This window comes from Hipposideros armiger, unplaced genomic scaffold, assembly GCF_001890085.2.
Source record: "Hipposideros armiger isolate ML-2016 unplaced genomic scaffold, ASM189008v1 scaffold_4, whole genome shotgun sequence".
In the NCBI taxonomy this organism is placed as follows: Eukaryota; Metazoa; Chordata; class Mammalia; order Chiroptera; family Hipposideridae; genus Hipposideros; species Hipposideros armiger.
This window is the reverse complement of record NW_017731354.1, coordinates 4,755,510-4,769,576: the sequence shown is the minus strand read 5'-3', so window position 1 is coordinate 4,769,576 and position 14,067 is coordinate 4,755,510. Positions and strand designations below refer to the sequence as shown.

The 14,067-nt window shown below is 56.5% G+C and overlaps 1 protein-coding gene across 3 annotated transcripts in view; it reads left to right on the top strand.

Annotated features, from left to right (window-relative positions):
• Nucleotides 1-14,067, top strand: part of ZNF423 (zinc finger protein 423) — a 319,048-nt gene that overhangs the window by 275,553 nt on the left and 29,428 nt on the right. For all 3 annotated transcript variants that reach the window (XM_019643449.1, XM_019643432.1, XM_019643442.1), the window contains 2 exons: nucleotides 10,146-10,277; nucleotides 11,797-11,912. In XM_019643449.1, the coding sequence (XP_019498994.1) occupies nucleotides 10,146-10,277; nucleotides 11,797-11,912 (248 nt within the window). The remainder of the gene's footprint in view (nucleotides 1-10,145; nucleotides 10,278-11,796; nucleotides 11,913-14,067) is intronic.

Genomic DNA, 14,067 nt, shown 5'->3' with positions numbered 1-14,067 from the left:
AGGCAGAGGAGTTCTCAGCGAGTTCTTTGGAACCCCCCGAGTCCTCTCCCCTTTGGGTTCCCAGCAGAGGCACACTGGTCCGTCTGTGGTTGATTTGATCACTTATTCCATTATTCCCTCTTTCCATTAAGTAGCTGAGATGGGCACCTTCCATCTCTTGGTGACGTGTCCAGGGCCTGGTCCCTTTTGCCAAAGACAACTAGTCATTTTGCCCTGAAGGTCACAAATGCCCAGGGCCCCATGACCCTGTCAGCCCCCATAAGAAGCTGACAAGCAGGGTCCCCTGCAAAGATGGTGCGTTTTCTCACTACCCCTCAGGGCAGCTGGCACTCAGGGCTGGTTCCCTGGTGGTGTGGAAACAAAAGGAGAGCTGGAAGGAGATTCCCCCCCCCTGGGATCCTGCCAGCTGGGCCCGCTTCTGTTTGAGGTTCTTGGAGCACCAGGCCCTTCGGGGGCTCCCTGCAGGGGCCCAGCTGTGAGGAAGGGCCGGGCCCACGTGAACTGAGTTATACCATCATTTGAGGCCCTGCTTTTGACCTCTGTGGAAATCCCACTGAGTTTTAAGAGGATGGGACAAGGAGAGGGACCCCAACAAAAAAAGGTCACGGGAACATCAGAGGGGTGACCAGAAGTAGGGAGCTGCAGCAGGCCACAGCTGAATAAAAGGGTTTGAGATCTGGACACAGATTTTGCCGTTGGGAACTGGGGGCATGGTACATAGGCGGAAAGGATGGAGACAAGGAAAAGCGACACAGGCATTTTGCAGGTGGACGGAGCGTAGGCTGAGTACCTGCAACGTGCGGGATACTGGCTAAGGGCTCTTGAAACAATTCCTGGGGTGGATTCCACTGACCCTGAGCCCACAGAGGGCATGGGCTCACCATTTGAAAGACCCTGGGCACGGAGGTCCAGGGGGTAGGCGTGTCTGAACTCACGAGAGCAGCCATGGTCACCGTGGCGGCAAGTGATCAGTATTCTTCACCTTGCGGTCGCTCACTGTGAAACAGCCCTGTGAGGGACGACTTTGTCCCCACGTCACAGACGAGGAGACTGAGGCCTGGAGGGAAAGCACCCAGCCTGGTGTCACCCTGTGGGTCTGCGGTGGAGCCAGGACTAGCCTGCAAGCTGCCTGGTTCTCAGCCACGTTTTCCGTCCACTCCCCGAAAGGATGTTGTTGTGATGAAACAGGGCGAGTGGGCGGGGCAGCCAGTTGAGCTGTCCTGTTTGTGGTGATGGGAAATCTCAAGGGGACTTTACCCGAGTCATCCTCAAGCCTAACTGACCCCTCACTAAGACGCCTCTGACGTGGCTCATGGGAGCAGTCAGCCAATGGAACCATCTGGAGTCTTCTGATTTAAGTTTTGGAGGAGAGAGCAAGCAACGTACTTGTGACTTGGGATGGCTTGTCCTGGAGCGGAGCCTTGGCCAGATGGCCGGATTGCCATGGGAACCTGGGGTGAGTGTGGGGGTGGCCAAGCAAGCCGGGCCTTCCACGGGGGACCAGGAGGGAGCGCCTGCAGTTGTCCCCACCTCAGCCTTTGGCCCCAAGCCCCATCTCCACACCTCTGCCAGGTGCAGAGAGCAATAAGTATCTGCCTGGGAACATACGCCTGGCAGAGGAGAGTGTGGTCTGACCCTGGAATAAAGCCAGGCAGCCTCGTGATGGAGCCAGGCACAAATGACACACCTGAGGAGCAGGCGGGAGGAGAAATCTCAGTGTCTTGAGTCCTTCTGGCGACTTGTCCCAGATGCCCAGAGGATCCAGTGCCTCTGGCAAGAATGCATGGAGGGCTGGGGTCGGTAGCCCTGCCCACATGGGGACACAGCTACACTGGGCTGAGAGGGGGTGCGCAGTCTGCCCCTCCCTCCTGCCATCAGGCAGCCTCCGCTCAGACCTGCACCGTCGGCCTTACGGCTGACGTTAGGCGGGGTGGGGCGATGGTAGGGCGATGTTGGTGCGTACCTGGGTAAATAAGTATAAATAGTTTTCTTTCTGATATGTGACGGGATTATTTTCCAGTTGATTTCAAGCCTTGGCCCCAAGTGGCCCACAGATCAAAAAAAGATAAGGGTCAGTTACAAGGTTGAGCTCATTCTCCGTTGTCATGGCAACTGACCTCCGGCAACCCTCGGAGGACTACACCCAGCTCCCCAGGTGATGTTTTTACTGTCCACGCCATCAATCCCAAGCGTTTCAAAACTCAGACTGCCTAATTGTCAGGGCTCTGTTTTGAAGAGGCTTGGTCCCCGTGGGGCCCAGTTCAGGCTGCCAGAGCTCATTTATAAGCCTCTGTGAAACACGGGGGACCAGGAGATGGGTCCCTCCTGGCCAGAAAGGCCTGGGAAGGTGCCCCCCAGGGGAGGGGAAGGGCACAGCCTATCCTCCAGGATTAATTAGGAAAATGGGGGCCCAAAATGGGGGTGGCCGTGGTGGGGCGGGAGTTCAGGCAATGGTGAGTGTCCATGAGTAATGGGGGCCACCACCCCCTGGCCGTGGGGATCTGGGGCCCTGGGGATCCCTGGGTGGCTTGAGTCTCCAGCAGCCCCTCCGCAGACACCCCACATCATTTCATCCTAGTAGGGATAGTAGAAAGGTGTTTCTCACTGTTAGGTGGTGATTTCTCTGTCTTCTGTAGTGTGGACGAAAAGCAACATTAGAAAACTTGCACCTTTTTAGAGACCCGTGACGTACAGTGTCCGTAAAAGTGCTGTGATGGCTCTGAACACACAGCTCCATGACAACAGGAAGCCACCAAGATTGGCCCCTTACGGAGCTCAGTGGCCCAGTTTATGGGGCACTTTTCAGAGCAGATTCTGCAGGTGTGGGGAGCGGACAGCGGAGGGTCTGCATTTCTAAGGGCTCTCGGGTGGCGCAGGGCTGCTGTCTGGGGACCACGCCCTACCTGGCATGCCAAGATGCCCGAACGCAGCCATGACTGGGGGCTTGGGGACCCCAAGATCAGCCCTTGCCCCGGTACACACTCCCCCAATTCCTGCCTGGTCTCTGGTGAAGGACTCTGCCTCAGACCCTGTTTTGTCCTTTGCCACTTGTCACCTTCGAGCCGAGATGCCATCGTCCCTCTTCCCCTCAGCCTGCCTGGGTTCCTTTCCTGGTGGTATTTAATGACAAATCAATACCTAACCAGCCTAATCGGGCTGCCCGGGAATTGTTATCTACCCTCCTCTCTCTCTGCCCAAAGGTCTTTGTTCCTTAGAGAGAACAAAGGACTGAAGCCCCCCACGTGGACACGTTTCTATTCCTGTCCTGTGCCTGTTTACTGAGGGTTCTTTATTGGGGTGGCATCAGAGGGGTCCTCTCCTGGGGTCCCCCTTGCCTCCTCATCTGCCTGGACGAATGCCAGCCCTGTGCCTCCTCTTCCTTATCTCCCTGTGTCCTGTGTGTGTCTGAGCTTGGACCCCTGGACCTCAAGGGTCTTTTATTTGACCTGATTTCTGGGGTGGGCGTGGGCTCAGCCCCCGGTGCTGTGGAATTGACGTGTGGTGAGGTTCGTTACCCGAGCTGGTAACAGGGAGGCAGCCCGTGCATTTCCCTGCCTTCCGTGCTCTGGCAGAGATGCTGTGGCAGGGACCACGCTGCCCACGCCATCAGGAAAGTCCCCAGGCCCCTGCTGACTGGCGCTGGCACTGGCGCTGGCAAGGGGGCCCACGGGCTCCAAAGTGCACACGTTGGAGCCACCATCAGCCTCCACGATCTCCTTCTCACCTGTAGGTTTTGGATGATCACGGTGACCAGGAGCCATGGATGGTTTGTTGGGTCCCAGGTCTTAAGTTCTGTGGCCTTTTTTGTATTTTGTAAAGCTAGACAGGGCTGCCTGGGGCGACAGCATGCCCCCTGCTTGCCCTACCCCCCACCTGCCACACCCTTGGTAGGAGCCCTGCCGCTCCAAGCGTCCCTTTCCTGTTCTGTCGGTTGAGACCCTCCACGTCTCTGTTCTTGGAGCAGGTCAAGATGGCAAGTCCTGTGAGTTTGGGGGACCACTGGTGGATGGTCACCAGCATTTTACCAGCACCCCGTATCCCACATGCCACACATTGTACTAAGTGCTTTACACAAATCATTTGTTTCCTCTTTATCAAGTGCCTACTATGTGCCAGTTCCTGTTCTAGGTACTGGTGATGCAGCAGTGAACAAAATAGCCCCTCGTGGAGCGTATAGTTCTCTCTCTCTCTCTCTCTCTCTCTCTCTCTCTCTCTCTCTCTCTCTCTCCCCTCTGTGTGTGTGTATGTGTGTGTGTGTGTGTGTGTGTGTGTGTGTGTGAGAGAGAGAGAGAGAGAAAGAGAGAGAGAGAGGCACAGAACTGGTTAAAAACAGCTAACTCAGTAATATGCCAGGGGGTGGAAAGCATTATCAAGGAAATTAAAGGTGGGTGAAGTTCTAGAAAGGATGGGGTTTTAGCGGGGTGTCTGGAGAGGCCTCTCTGAGCAGGTCTCCTTTGAGCAGACACCTGAATGCTGAATGAAGTCGGGGGAGGAGCGTTGCAGAGAGGGCAGGTGTCCTGTGGCAGAAGAAGCCTGCTTGGCTGCCTTCCAGAAACCCTGTGATTCTTCCCATTTTTTAGCAGACGCTCAGAGAGGTTAAGTAACTCACCCAAGTACACACAGCAAGCCAGTGATGGAACTGGGACTCAAACCCAAACGATCCAACTTTGGCATCCTTAATTGCTGCTTCCTAAATGGAGGTGGCTAGTTAAGCCTCCTGTCAGCACAGGCAGCAGTCACTCGTTCTCTCCTAGGGGGGGATGTGTATTAATGACACCACTCCTGGGTTATCTTCCCCGAGTGGGGTCCCTGCTTAGGGAGGGGCCTGGGAAGGCCCATGGATGTGACGGGAGCAGGTCATGCTTGGTGCATTGGAGCTCAGGAACAATGCCCTGCCCACTCCCACCACAGCCTGCCGCCCCTCCCTCCCAGGCAGCAAATTATGGCCTCCGAGTGTGTGCCCAGGCCTGCCTTTGACATCAGCGGGGCCCACCTGAGTTTCACCTTCAGGATTCTGATAATCAGCTCGCTCTCCTCCTGGCTTCCCCCAAGACCTGTATGGAAATAAGTATGTGTCTGCCAGGGATCAAATGCTTTCGGAGACAAAAGTCGGTACTGAGGACATTACAGGGAGCTATCATCTCGGCACGATGCTCTTCCACAAAGCCCTCTGCTCCTCTTTTGGGCTGACACAGTTTCAGCCTGAAAGGTTCCAGCAGGCTGACTTGGTTTTAAGCAAAAGCACATCCTATTATTTTTTTGAGAAATGAAGTGTAAAATTAACACTTATTATTCCTGAGCAGAGTTAAGAGAGAGAGAGAGAGAGAGAGAGTGAGGAGGTGTACTCTGGGATTTTCGTGCTTGCTGGGTTGTTTGTTTGGCAGTTTGGTTTTTTATTTATTTTTATTTTTTTAAATCATAATAAATCAATAGATTCCCGGTGCCAGCCCCGACTTCTGGGAGTCGACAAGGAGGCGAGATGGGGCGCAGGGAGCGGGCGAAATCTGCATTTCGCTTTACAAATGAGCAGGGCTGCATAACTCACTTGAGTTGCCTGGTTCTCTCTTATGGATGCCTGTCATGTGCTATAAAAAAAGGAAAGCAGCAGCAGAAGAATAGAAGGGAGAGGAAGCGACTGTGCATCTTAACTCACAGACCCGCCAGCCCCCATGTTGGCTGGGGGGGGGGCCTGCGGGCTCCGCAGGCAGCTTTGGCTTTCTGCTCCAAGGGGCTGGCCGAGCGCCGTGAGATCTTAGAGAATTCAGGAAAGTCATTCTCCGAGGGTGCCGCTGTCTGAGGACCCCGCAACTTGGGATGGAATGAGAGGTTGTCAGTGCCCGTGGGGTGACAGTGATGGTGGCGGAGAATTTTATCAACATCACGGGCTGGCTCACCTTGGGTCACAGGCACACCAAGAATAGTCCCACACTAACTAGGGCAGCCCCTCCCACCCTTCCCCCATTGTCCTGGGTGGTTTTATGGGCAGAGGTGCACATAATGGGCGCCCCAGGGAGCACCTCCAGCCCCCTTCGGTGGGGAGGGGGCCTTTTCCTTCAGAAAGAAGATTTGCAAGTCAGGAGGTCTGGCCTGCAAGGGGAGCGATTCCCAGGTCTGTGGGAACCCTCAGGCTTTCTTATTTTCACCTTACTTTTACTTTTTTGCTGGTTTTATTTTCGCTCTCCCAGCTCAACACTTGGGGGAGAGCGAGGAAAGGGACCAGCGGCACTGCACGCGGTTGTCTGGCGGGCTCTTGATCTAATTAGCCCGGAACCTCACATCCACACCGGTTTGGGGCTGTGATTTGTTTAAGTGGCAGCTGTGTGGGCCCCGGAACCGGCTGCCTGACTGTGCACACATTTATGCACATGGGTGCAGGGTGTAGCTGCATCTATGAATCAGGGGGGACTTGCTGATGAATTGCTCGGCACTCGGAGAACGGAAAGTGACTGTCAGACCTGATTTCTCTGATTTATAAGTTATAGGAGCCGTCTTTGTCCTCACAGCGTTTGTGTATCAGACAAGCACGGCCCCATTCACAGCCACGGAGGAGGGAGGCCCCTGCTCGGCAGAGAGCAGTAAATCCCCCTTTGCCATCTCAGCCCGGGGGTGGGTTCCGGTGGGCAGGGGGAGAGGGCCCCTCCAGGGACATCTCTCCTCCATGAGTATTTCCCGAGCCCCTCCTGCGGGCCTGGGCAGGGACTGATGCTTCCACGGGCCTGAGGAGAAGACAGCATCGGCGCCCATAGCCTGGTTGCTGGGATCAGAAAGATGCACAGAATGTGGTTCGATAAATCCAGGGTCACTGTGCCCAGCCAGGGGCAGCTGTGTGTGCTGGCCTAGTTGGGAGGCTGCCTGGAGGTGGTGTGCAGGTGGGACCCATACCAATAGGAAAGGCTGCAGAGCACCCCCCGCAGCTGGCTGTGTTACCTCTGCAAATGGTCTGGTTCTCTGAGCCCATTTTTTATCCTCTGGAAAGGTGGGTTTCCCAGCAAGCAGGGTTAATGCTGAGATTCAATTCATGTTATCAACTTCATAAGCTGTAATAGAAACCTTTGTACAGTTGTTATTTTCACACACCTCCTGCTTCATTAATGTCCAAGCACTGTCCACAGTCTAGTAGGGAGGCCATCTATAAGGTTGATGTCTCTCGCCATTCATTCATTCATTCATTCATTCATTCCTTGAACACATACTCTGTGTCAGGCACTGAGAAGCATTGTTTATGGGGCAGGGGAGATGTTGGAGGGTCTTCTGAGGCAGCCCCCCACACTGGGGGCCATCTCTAATTATGATGAGAGTTTCCCCAAGGGGCATGGAGGACGTGTGTGGGGCCTGTGCGGCGAGCGTGCTGAGCCCGCCCCGTGTCCCCAAACTTGTCAATGAATTCCTGTTCCGCCGGTATAAATGGAAGATCTGCAAGAATCTCTGTCGGGTGCTTGTGGCCTAGTTGCCGGGACTCCAGGGGCACGACAGCACCCGGTAGAGTGCAGCCGGTGGGCTATGTGGGGCAGGCCCACCTGCCCGCGCACGTGTGTCTGTGTGCCTCTGCGTGGGGTGCCCAGGGCGGAGGGATGGCTGAGCCAGGGGGCACCTGCTGTCCCTGACAGCCCCTGCCAGGGCCTGGGGACCCAGGGACTGGCCAGGAGCCTGAGCCCATCTGTGTTCATGCCTCGCCACGGGCACAGCCCCTCTGCTACCTAATTCTTGCCTTTGAGGGCAAATGAGAGCACCTGGCGCCGTTGGTGAGGCTGGTTCCCTGGGGGAGCCCGAGGGGGAGCCCGCGTCCTTGGCTGTCCCAGATAATGTCCTCACTGAGGCCAGCGTGCCTGGCAACAAACACTTCCTGAGCACTCGCTGTGTGCCAGGGCAGGTCACAACCCTTTTTCTTCTTATTATTCATTGTTAATGTTATGAACTTAGTCCAGTCTCACATCAACTGTAAGTGGAAGGCTATTGGGTTGTTTTTTATTTGGCGGGGAGGGGGTGATTTTTTTTTTAAAAAAGACTATTTGTTTAGTCTTTGTTTAGCACTTTTAGGTGTGCAATAGATTTGGGAGGAAGGTACAGAGATTTCCCTTATAGCTCCCACTCCCACACATGCACAGCCTCCCCCATTATCAGCATCACTCACCGGAGCTGCGCATTTATTTATTTTACCAAGGACGAACCTACACTGACATGTCATTGTCACCCAAAGTCCATCGTTTCCATTAGGGCTCACTGTTGGTGTCGGACATCCTGTGGGTTTGGACACATGTATGGTGAGACGTGTCCACCATTATAGAGTCATACAGAGTATTTTCACTGTCCTAAAAACCTCTGTGACCTACCCATTCATCCCTCCTACCCCCTGAACCCCTGGCAGCTACTGATCTTTTACTGTCTCCATAGTTCAGCCTCTTCCAGGATCTCATAGAGTTGGAATCATACAGTACGTGGCCTTTTTCAGATTGGCTTCTTTCACTTAGTAACATGCATGCAAGGTTCCTCCATGTCTTTTCATGGTTTGATCAATTCTTTTTAGCGCTGTATAATAATCCATTGTCTGGATGAACCAGTTTAGTCACTCACCCACTGAAGGACATCTTGGTTGCTTCTGAGTTTAGGCAATTATGCATAAAGCTGCTGTGTGCAGGTTCTTGTGTGGCCGTAACGTTTTCAGCTCGTTTGGGTAACTACCGAGGAGGGTGATTGCTGGATCCTTTGGTGAGGGTATGTTAGTTTTGTAAGAAACCGCCCAACTGTCTCCCAAAGTGTCTGCGCCATTTGCATTCCCACCAGCGATGGACGAGGCTCCGGTTGCTCTGCGTCCTCTCCAGCGTCTGGTGTGGTCAGTGCTTTGGGCTTGGGCCGTTCTGACAGGTGTGCAGTGGTAAGAAAGGCTAATAATGGGTATTTTAGAAAGGAGTTGGCTGAGGCACTGACAGGGTACCTAACTTGCCCAAGATCATGCATGCAGTTAAGTGGCAGAGCCGGGTTCCAACCCTGGACGATGTGACTCTTAGTGGGTGCGATTCTCCACCACCCCCTACTGACCACAAGGTCATGCTAGTCACAGGTGCTGGCCTCGTCCACGCTCTCATAGCCCCTGAGGTAGGGACACGGGTGCCCCTCCTTTACCAGCATGGATGACGCCCAGGCCACTTGGTATGGAGCATGGAGAAGCCAGGATTTGAACTCTGCCCTGGATGCGGGGGTGCCAGACCTCGCTCTCGACACGGGTGTGACGCTGGCACCCTGGACACCAGCTCCTCCCTGGGAGCCTTTGAGTGAAAGTTTGGGGTCACAGCATCTCCCAGGTGGGGAGATGGAGCCATGTCCTGATCTGGAAGCAGGACAAGGTGTCTGCCATTGTCTGTGAGCCACTTGGTAGGCCATCTGTTTCCAAGTTTACAAAAGAGTGTTTTTTGTTTCTGTGATACCTTCCAGCGGCTGCCCGTTCCTCTCAGAGTAAAATCCCAAAGTTCCCCAGCGGCCATAGGCCCTTTGCAGTGTGCATTTCGTGTCCCTCTGACTTCACCCCACCCTGTCCTGGTCCCCTGAGCTCCAGGCACACTCCCCCCTCCCCCCACCTTCAGGCCGGCCCAGCATCCACTCACCTCAGGGCCTTTGCTCTGACTCTCACCTGGAGAGCTCCCGTGTTCTCATGTCACCTCCTGACACTGTGTTGTATGTTGATCATCTTTATTTATTATCTGTCTTCCTCGCCACCAGAATGGGGGCAAGACTATTATCTGTTTAGTTCCCCCACATTTAGTGCCTGGCACATAGTACATGCTCTGTAAATATTCTGTTGGATTTTTAGACATCCTGGTTGGGTTCCCTTCTCTGTCGGGCCCCATCCTGGGGCCCTCTCCATGTGACACAGTCTTAGGTTCAAGCTGGTGAATGTGGCCGGCATAGCTTGTCGCTGGACCAGCAGGAGAGATCACAGCTGATGATGCTTTCAAGAGCCAGCTATGTGGGGCCAGCTCCCCAGGGTCTGTGAACCTCGGGGAGCTGGACCATCTGGGGCTGGGGCGGGCCTCGGCATCAGCCCTGGTTCTGGGGATTGGGGCGGGGCTGGCCTGGGTGTGCTCGGGGCCATGGGCAGCTGCCGGAGGGCGAGGCGTGCAGGGTCTCTGACTGGCGTGGTTCCCTTGCAGAGGAAGGCATCAACCACGAGTGTAAACTGTGCAACCAGATGTTCGACTCCCCGGCCAAGCTCCTCTGTCACCTCATTGAGCACAGCTTCGAGGGCATGGGCGGCACCTTCAAATGCCCCGTGTGCTTCACAGGTAAGGGACTGCCAGGAGCATGTGGGGAGAGAGCAGAGGCTCGGGGCGCAGCGCTTGAATCGCTGGCCTGACGTGGACCCGGGGTTCATAGGGAGCCCCGCTGCCTGCCTGCCTCCGTGAGCCCTGACCCGTGGCCCCCATGCCCTCTGGCCTCCCCTCTGAGGCAGGCGGGGTGGCCCCTTCTCCTAGCCCTTGCCTCACCCCTGCACTGAGCTGCTCTAAGTCCTTAGCCCAGCCTCGCCCTATTTTGGTGGTCCCTGAGTGACTCCGGGTTTACCTCCCTGGGCTGTGAGCGCCGCCCAGCACTGGTGGGGCTGTCCTTTACACACCTCCTGACTGCCCACCTCCCCCCCTGCCTGTCCCTGCCCACGCTCCATCCGTGCCTCGGGCTGCAGGATTGGGCAGCCTGCCGGCCAAGCCCCCAGCCCCTAGACTGGCTGCTGGCCCAGGCGAGCGGCTGTCCCGGCCTGAGGCGAGTCTCAGGGGCTCTGCCCGCCCCCCTCCCGCTGCCCAGATGGCAGCCGGTGTGCACAGGGAGCCTGGCCTTCCCATGCCTCCCCCAACATCTGCTGTCTGCCACGGCAGGAAGCCCACCCTGGGGAGGGCGCCTGGCGAGACGGGATCTCCAAAGTGCTCGCCTCCCAGACACACAGCTGCTTCAGGGCCGCCTCCTGTGTGCGCCCAGGGCCTGGGCTCCTGCCACCGGGAAGCCGGGGCCACGGCCTGCTCCATGACAGGCCCCAAGAAGGGGCTGTGCTGTGCGGAGAGTCCTCATGCTCACACCCCTCAGGGGCTCCCCAGAGCCTTCCTCCTCCTCGATCGCAGGAGCTCCCACCCATCTGTTCCCATCGCGCTTGCGGGCTGGGTGGGGGCTGGCACCGAGGGGCCCTAGCCGCTGAGCCTGCTGATCCAGGACACGGGGCCCCTGTGTGGGGATCCGAGGACGCGGACAGCCTCAACAACAAACAAGAATCCACGTTCATTGAGCACCTTCTACACCAAACACTGCGCTTAGCTTGTTTAATTCCAGTCTCAGCACCGCCATCTGCCAGCAGGGACCTAGGACAAGTCATTTAATATTTCCAGGGCCTCCGTTTCCTCTTCTATGAAGTGGGGCTAACACTGCCTACCTTATGGAGGAAGCCCACACATGGAAGGCACCTGGCAAATGATGATGACAACAATGACATGTTGCAAGTAGTAACCCATGTGATACAGCTACACAGTGAGCTCCCTATTGGAGATCTCCAGTGAGATCCCCGTTTTTTGGATGAGGACATGAAGCCCAGAGAGGTTAGATGACTTGCCCAATGTTGCACAGCCTGTAGGTGGAATCTCAGCTTCACTGGCCCGAGCCTCCTCTCGTAGGAGCCAACAGTGATCCCGGTAGCCCATTGTCTGGCCGGTTGTGTCCATGAGGAGTGATCCCAGCTTGGGAGTGGTGTGGGGCTGCTGTCCTGTCCGGTGGCAGCTGGGCTGGTATCCCTGCTCCTGCCCTGACGGCCATGTCCATGTCCAGTCTTTGTCCAGGCCAACAAGCTGCAGCAGCACATCTTCGCCGTGCACGGGCAGGAGGACAAGATCTACGACTGCTCGCAGTGCCCACAGAAGTTCTTCTTCCAGACCGAGCTGCAGGTCAGTGCCCGCGCCCGCTGTACACACTCCTCCTTGTGCCCTTCCGGGTCCCCACTGGCACTGAGGGTGCCGGGGTTAAGCCAGGATGGTGGGGTCTTACCCTCAGCACACCCCAGCCGGAAAAGCACCAGGCAGCCCGACGTGGCTTGTGGGTCTGGAGCCAGCGGCCGCCCTCCTGGTTGGCTGGCGTGCGGTGTGGTCTCCCAGCCTCTGCTGGCCCAGCATTTTCAGCAGAGCCGGACTGGAGCAACGAACCCAGGGCAGGTGTCAGAGGCTTATGTCTGCGGCAAGTCCCTTTCCTTCTTGGGGACTCAGCCTCCCCACCTGGTACCTGATGACTTTCAACTGAGCTTTGGGTCTGGGGCCCTGGAGTTTCCAGCTGTGCCCAGGGAACCCAGAAAAGCGAAGGCACAGGAAACCGGGGTGGCCCCAACGCAGAGGAAGGGACACCTGCCATGGTTCCTGAGACTGATATGGCCCTCAGGTGGGGCAGCATGGCCTTGGCCAGCTTCTCAGATCCCCATACAGGGCCTGCAGTAGCTGAGAGGGTCCTTGAGAAGGGAAGCAGCTGTGGGGGGGTCCCCCTTAGCACCTGTACCCACTCCCCTCAGTGTCCCATGGGACCCCTTCCCACCTACAATGGGATTTTGAGGACCAAGATCTGTGTCCACGTAAAACTACCTTTCCACCCACTGGTGTTTGCAAGAAATCCTTGTAATACGGAAGAGGTCACATGCCCACCCAGCAATACCACACACGTACACAGAAAACAATCACACATACACTGTACGTGGACGGCAGCATCACACACACGAGGGCAAGTTGCACGCACAGTTTCCACACATACGACACACACAAAAGCAGCATTTTCAGAGGTAACCCTACACACACACGGAGGAATGCCACTCACACAGTCCAACACCACACCCCACAGAGAATGGGCACACGGACACCCACAGACATGCCACACAGACGCACAGACACACCGAACCACCACGTGCCAGGACTGACACCATTTTCAGCTGGGATACAGGTAAGGTTTTGCTGCAGTAACCAGCATCCTCTCAAGCTGTCTTCAGACGACAGCTTTCTGTGTTGCTCGCATTCCGTATCCCGGCAGATGGCGGGGAGGGCCTCTGTTCACGACACTTACCCCGTGGCATGGCCCCGTGGCAGCCCACCTCCTTTGACGCAGCCTGGTCACCGACGCAGGGAGAAGAGGGAGGTGGTACATCGTGCACCGAGGGCTTTCTAAGCTTCCGCTGGAAATGACGCGCGTCTCCGTGTCTCCCGTTGCCTTGGCCAGAGCAAGTCACTTGGCCATGCCTGGTTTCGAGGGGCTGAGGAGGAGAGGAGCTAGCGTACGTCAGCACCCCTAAGGACTGGCTCACAGAGTGTGTCTGCCCACCCAGACATGCTCCCTGCCCACCCACCCGTGCACGTGCTGGTCCTGTGCTCAGCAGGCCACCCGCCCTCTGGGATGACACTGAGGCCGCTGCAACCAGGGGCAGAGTCATAAAGTTGCCTGGGGGCAGCAGTGGTACCCCTCTTGTGGGGTCGAAGGGGCACCGCTGTGGCCTATTGTAGGACAGACCCCTTCTCACCATGTTGCATCCCGTCCTGTCTGCACAGCTGGTGGCCGCCGTTGCCTGGAGAAAATGGGGACAGGCCCGTGCAGGGCTTGGGGGAGTCGCCATCTGATAGCCAGGGTCCTGTTCCCAAGGGCTGGCCTCTGACCAGCCCGTGGCACCTGCGTGGTTTGCTGGAAAGCCTGTTTCCTATCAGTCTTCAGGCTGCCCCTCTGCGTCCCTGTAGGTCCTTGTATCCTCGGTGACACAGCCTTCATCTCATCACGTGTGGGACAGACCCAGGCCACCAGCAAGGCAGTGACCCGGCCCGGGGTGCACCACTGACTCCCCTTTGACCCCAAACTGGGCACGTGCTGTGCTGAGGGCTGTGAGGGGACAGCTCACTGCCCTCGCTGTCATGTGACCAAAGGGGACTTAGTGCCAGCACCTGACCAGGGGCCGTCCAGGAAGCCTCCTTGCTTGTGCACTGACTGTGTGCTGCCTTACCTACCTCCCACCTGCCTTACCTGCCTGGCCCAGCTATCAAAATAGGCCCCAGGTCCCCAGACTATGGAAGCTTTTTATAG